Source organism: Mytilus californianus, unplaced genomic scaffold (assembly GCF_021869535.1).
Source record: "Mytilus californianus isolate M0D057914Y unplaced genomic scaffold, xbMytCali1.0.p SCAF_6, whole genome shotgun sequence".
Taxonomy (NCBI): Eukaryota; Metazoa; Mollusca; class Bivalvia; order Mytilida; family Mytilidae; genus Mytilus; species Mytilus californianus.
This window is the reverse complement of record NW_026262712.1, coordinates 107,327,368-107,334,279: the sequence shown is the minus strand read 5'-3', so window position 1 is coordinate 107,334,279 and position 6,912 is coordinate 107,327,368. Positions and strand designations below refer to the sequence as shown.

Here is a 6,912-nt window from a genome sequence, read left to right as displayed (position 1 = left end):
ACCCTTTAAATAGACTTATTAAGAAGGGATATAGTTACGATACTGTTGTCAGGTCATTAAAGATTGCATATTTTGGCGTTAATATTGATTCACTTATAGGGTCATTGCATCGGCACTAAACACAATTATTTAAAAACCAGTTGTTGGCATGACACGGGTTATGTTCTTCTCATATATGTTATGATGGTATGATACTAAACCCCTAACGGGAAGGATTGTGCCTGATATTCATATGATGAAGACATAATCTTTCAATCAGTTTAATTGAAGTCTGGAGCTGGCATGTCAGTTAACTGCTAGTAGTCTGTTGTTATTTATGTATTATTGTCATTTTGTTTATTTTCTTTGGTTACATCTTCTGACATCAGACTCGGACTTCTCTTGAACTGAATTTTAATGTGCGTATTGTTATGCGTTTACTTTTCTACATTGGCTAGAGGTATAGGGGGAGGGTTGAGATCTCATAAACATGTTTAACCCCGCCGCATTTTTGCGCCTGTCCCAAGTCAGGAGCCTCTAGCCTTTGTCAGTCTTGTATTATTTTTAATTTTAGTTTCTTGTGTACAATTTGGAGTTTAGTATGGCGTTCATTATCACTGAACTAGTATATATATTTGTTTAGGGGCCAGCTGAAGGACGCCTCCGGGTGCGGGAATTTCTCGCTGCATTGAAGACCTGTTGGTGACCTTCTGCTGTTGTCTGTTCTATGGTCGGGTTGTTGTCTCTTTGACACATTCCCCATTTCCATTCTCAATTTTACATAAAGAAAATGAAATATTGCGGTCATAAAATTTTTGAGTACGATTATCGTACTCAGACTCAGAAATCAACCAATCAAAATACTGGATTTCTATTCCGAGCACAGTTTTTGTATTCCGACTACTGAGTTTAATGACCGAGAACCTTAATAAAACGGCAGGATCACATTTTATAACGTCATATCAGTACTTTACATGATTTTGCAACTTTTTTATCATCGTCAAAATATATTTGTTTCTAAAAAACAAAGCAGTGTGTAATGGATTTCATTGGCGCACTCCAATACAAGGATTTAATTCAACACTTTTTTTTTCTGTTTTCAGAAGGTACATACAAATGGAATGTCCTTTATGTGTTGATTCGTAAAATATATACTGACAACCACTGGCAAAAATATCGTGATACGGGAAAACTTTTTACTTTTTTTAAACTAATCAAATTTCAAACTTTATAGCTACTATTATATGGTCTTTATGATATGTGTAATGACTGAAAGAAGCATGTTAGTATTACATTGTATGATAGTTGTTACGTATTGAACTGCACATCCACTTGTTCAACGTGCGACTTACATTATTCTGGGTCATACTATACACCAGGTCAGATTCCCGTAACTGAGCGTACATATAGATACTGTATAGAGAACTATATTGTGAACGAAAATCATGTTTTGTAAGGATGCGATTTTTTTCAGATTTCAGATATACTTTAAATGAAAAAAATCTTGTGATATTTCTGATACTTATGGTGATCTTGATATACCATAAACATTGCCTTACTGTTTAATGAAGCAATGCAACAATCTCTTAAAAGAAAACTTCACATAACCTATTTTGTCGAAAGAGGTAGTATGTTTAATTGTATAGCTGAAGTTTTAATTGTAAATATTCTGTGTTTTTTAAAGAGTTACATAAGTCAGTAAAAATGTTATATCTAAGTTTGTATTGCACATTATGTAATTATCTTATCATTGTATTTTATATTGGTTAATGACACGATAATAACAATAATAATAATAATAATAATAATAATAATAATAATAATAATAATAACAAATAATAATAATAATAATAATAATTATTATTATTATTATTATTATTATTGAAGAATATGAAAAAAAACCCCAAATTTACAAAGAATTCGTAGAGTTAGAAGTGTTTCGAATCATCACTTGCAAGTTAACTGTAATTCATTTTAATAAATCAAAAGCCACAAATACCTTAGGTAATCCGTATCGATTTCATGGACAATAAAAGAATGACAGAAATTTTATTGGCATATGATCATGATAGAATTGCATAACCTGCATCCAGAACAATGTAATTCTCACCTTTTACAGGTATATGTGCATACCGATATGTAACAACTATCATAAAATGCAATATTGACATGCTTCTTTCAGACATGAAACATTAAACAGAACATATCGTACTGTATATTTATTACAAAATAATTGCTCGTAAATACTTCACCAAACGTCATCGGTGACCAGTTCTTGTATCTAACCAAATATAATATTTTAGATAGTCTTGCCAGCATGCTCGTCACATTGAAAAGTTGTGTTTCGATTTTCCATTAAATGATGAAAATAATAATTAATCTATTGGATTTTAGTTTAAAAGAAATATAATTCAATTAAAAGATGATCGGGGTTCTATATGCTGTATTGTTCGTTTTGATTGCAGATGTAAAAAGTAAGTTTTTATATATTTAAAATTTTCAGTATTATATACCCGTATTAATTTCTTCAGGGTATTTTTAAGCTTAACTGGTTTCATAATATGCATTTTTTCCATCTAAGTAATTTCCAACAGTTAACAATTCTAGATAAACTAAACTAATCAAACAGTATATACGTGTTAAAAACATATTCATCCCCCCCCCCCCCCAAAAAAAAAGATTTCTACCTAATCAATACATTAGAAATTATAATAAATATGTTTTATGTGTAATATTTTATATGCAAGAATTTTCTAACACCATAACATATTTCGAAATGTTCATGAAGTGTTATAGATTTAGTACAGGCCGATAGGGACATTCTACTTAAGTAAAATGTCTATATTACAATTTTCACATTTCTTACTTCAAAATTGTCATTTCTCACTACTGAGTTGTCATTCCTGAGTTTCAACTTGATATTTCTCAGTTCCAACTTGATATTTGTAAGTTCCAACTTAACATTTAGCAGTTACAAAATGGAAGTGAGAAATAAATCTCTGAACTGAGAAATGTCAACTTAATTTAACAAGAGAATGTCGCTACCGGTCTTTCTTTCGTATATATCATTTCACCGATTTAAACCAGAATCCGTTGTTTTTTCAAAGAACTATTCAATGAATTAGAAACTCTGAATATTTAACACAGGTACGATTTAACTTCAGACGCTTTTTTCCTGAATTGAAGTTTATTTCAAACAAAGTCTTAAAAAAACATTATATTAGTATTATATGTCTGTGTTCCAAATCAAGCAAACATTTTGAGATTTTACAAAAAATAACCAAAGCGCCGGTTAGCAGAACTATGTGAGTGCTGAATTATTATATCTGGTGTAAATTCTATCTGAGAAGAGTATACCCCCGGTAAATAACGAAAAATGCAGATAAGAGGGTTTACCTTGCGACATCATCAATTTCTGTCAGTCATTATATTAAACCTCATATTCTATTAACAATATTTCTTTCAAAAGCTTTTTATTAATATGATACATAAATTGTTATGTAGATGTATATATACCTAGCAATGATATGAAATTAGGAGATTTAATATAAAAATAAGAAGATGTGGTATGCCGATTGCCAATGATACAACTCCCTAACAGAGACCAAAAGTACTTTGGAGTTATTAACTATAGGTTACCGTACGACCTTCAACAATGAGCCTAATCCATACCGCATAGTCAGTTATAAAAGGTATAAATTCCAATGAGACACCCATGCAAATGACGTGGATTTCAGCATCTAAAGGTTACCCGTACGACCTTCAACAATGAACAAAACGTATGCCGTATAGCCAGCTTCAAAAGACCTCCCTACGTGACAACAAAGGTGTGCTACTTTTGTATTCTTTTATTTCTTGGAAGAATTTTCCGCCTTCGGTTATGTATATATATTGCATTGCATTTTCATTTACACAAATATATATGTAAACTATTGTGGACGAGACTCTTCGAATCTTCCTCTGCAATCTATTATGAACACAAATTGCTTAAACGCATTAAAAATAAAACCAAAATAGTCAACCTTATTGTTTATTACATAATTGCATGCACTCATGACATTTTATAGCAAAATGTATTACTCCATTAACTTCACTTGATCGGGTCTGTTTTAAGCGGCTACGTCACTCCAGCAAAGTAACTCATTTCTTCTCATATAGGCAATATATTACAAAACCTACCGACTCCTTATTAGTATTAACTCTAATTACATAACCTTGTCATAAACGTCTTATAGTTAGGTAGCAATTTTAGTAGATTTTACTAAGTAATGTCTGCCTAAAGGCTAAAAACGATAACATGCTTTTTTCAATAATTAGATTTAATTTAATTTTATTTACTATGTCCTTATTTGATTTTTAAGCACAAGACACGCAGAGGAGGAATCTTCTATTTGTGAGAAAACATGAGCCAACTAAAGATGGAACTTTACAAACAAAAAGCCAACAAACAGTAGTGATACCTCCAAAAACTGGGGGCCAAATTTCCCAGACAGATATCCATACTCCAAAACTCCCATCTCAGTTCGGAAATTCATTTTTACCGGTAGGGTTCCTTTCAAACCCTAATGTAGATAAAGCAATTGCACCAACTGTAAACAGTCCCATATCAACAACCAGTTCGGGATTTAATGGAATTACTCAATCCATCAACAGTCTTATTGCATCAGTAAACAAACACACAAGCCTATTAACGAAATCTATTCAGACCGATTTACAAAGGCAGACAAATGCTTTAACTGGTTTGATAAAAGCATCTGCAGAGAAAAAGATTAACTCAGTATTATCAGATGTTTTAAGTGGATTTCAAGGTGAAAGGAACGAAAAAAACATACCTGTGACTAATTCACTTTCGAATACTAACATTCAACCAATCAACAATCGACAACAAAATGTTAACGAAAATGGAAACATAGGAAGGCGTATACCTCTGGTTCTACGAAACTCAAACGCATTGGTACAACAGACAACAGCTGGGAGATCACCACCTCGCCAGGAGTCATTCAGACCTTTGGTCGTATCAAGACAACCAGCGCTGCCAGCATTGCGACCATTAGTTCTAGCACCAAGAAGTTTTTTATCAAATCAAAGAAATACTGACACAAGGTCAAGGACACGACCAGCCATGGATACAACTATCACACGAACAAGAATACCGTCAAATCCATCTCGTCAGAGATCTGAAACCAGAATGCTACAGTTACAACTTAGAAGACAGCCTACGGTTACTAGAAACAGATTAACACAAGTGCAAGTAACAAGACAGCAAATAGCACGGGGACGGAATACATCCACACAACGTCAACGAGCACAGACCAGACCAGTAACAAGACAAATGGTGCAGATGCAACAATCTCGTCGATGTCCCTCACAAGACGATTGTAGACCGATAGTACCTGCTTCGTGCAGACGAACTTCGTTTATAACAGATGACAGTGGAAGACGGTTGTGCAGAGGCTGTGATGAAGACAGGTGTGCATTTGCAGGATTTGAACAAAGATGGGGTCATGGATTTGGTTGAACGGTGCGTTGATTTTTTAAATTTAATCCAAACTACAAAGTAGAATAAATTTAAGATATTAAAATATTGTCTTTATTGTTTCCTTTTCTTTTACTTCACTTGATCATCAACAAAATACGAGTACCCATTCAGCAATAAAATGAGATTAGTGATTATTAATGTTTGACAACAAAAGCTCTCTATTAGAGATTTTGGCTCCAAAAGGAAACGTATGAACATTTTAAAAACCTATTAAGTATATAGTATGACATCTAAATACACATTAGGAAAATGCTGTAAACAAGGACTTGCAATGAAAATACCATACATCAAAACAACAAATATCGACATTAAATACATAATTTAAGAGCAAGAGAAGTTTTTCCCGCAAAATACAAATGAGAAAGATTTTATATAAATTTCTCCCACTTATGTTGCATGTTGCCAATGAGACAAGCTTGATGTTTTTTTTATTCCAAACTTTGTAAATGTTAATTTTTTCTAGTCCTTTTTATGTACACCGAGGTTAAAATTACTATGCATGTTCTATAACATTCGTGCCTATTTCTAAAAACCAGACGGGGTCCATCATAATAATGGTGATACAAGGTAAGAAATTGAAAAATATGAAATCAGTTTAGAAATCTCTTTGGAATTGTGAGATATTCGTTCCTAACGTGAATTTCATATAGAAGAATATATTGTAATTTCTAGAGTTATCTCCCTTTTGTACAGCATTCTGTATAATTCCTGGTGAACAGACGGATATTCCAAAAACAAATCTACAGTTTTTTAAAATTTGTGTTCTATTTCAAAAATTTTATCATATTAAAGTGTTTCGCCCCGTATCACTCACTTCTGGCTTTTATAAATAACTACGTAAGGAATTAATATTGGTGAATTAGGAATTAATATTCTTGAATAAAAATGTATAAAACTTCATAAGTAAATTTGATATTGATATAATCAAAATGATCTTTTATTTCAGATTGACTTTTTCTAGTGAATGATAGCACAACGCTTCCTGCTGAAGACAAAGAAAGGGGGAAACAATATTGTCTGTGTAGCTCTATTCGTCTGTTTAAAGATGAAACGGTGCTGAGAAAATTATATTTTTATACTGCTTATGTGAATAAATACGTTAAAAAATAAATATATGTAATTATAGCATATTGGCATATTCACCTGAGGAAAAAGTATATTCACCGCGCAAAACGTCGCGAGTATAATTATGATAAAATCGTTTGGTGTACAGTTGGTTTTGGTATAGATAATAGTATTTGAATACATGTTCTCTCTAGGAATACGCTGAAATGTCTCGCCTGTTTATTTCTTAATCATAATTGAATAATAATGATGAGGTAAAGGTTAAATGAACCCTGCCAGACAGACATGTTTGCCTTACAAGTATTTCATACATCAAATATAAATGAACC

General features: G+C 32.3%; 1 protein-coding gene across 1 annotated transcript; it reads left to right on the top strand.

The window, feature by feature from the left end:
• Nucleotides 1–2,344: 2,344 nt before the first annotated feature.
• LOC127704283 (uncharacterized) lies at nt 2,345–6,629 on the top strand. The gene is made up of 3 exons (XM_052208291.1): nt 2,345–2,453; nt 4,341–5,500; nt 6,465–6,629. The coding sequence occupies exons 1-2, from the start codon at nt 2,402–2,404 to the stop codon at nt 5,495–5,497; spliced, it is 1,209 nt and encodes a 402-aa protein (XP_052064251.1). The 5' UTR covers nt 2,345–2,401; the 3' UTR covers nt 5,498–5,500; nt 6,465–6,629.
• Nucleotides 6,630–6,912: the final 283 nt, after the last annotated feature.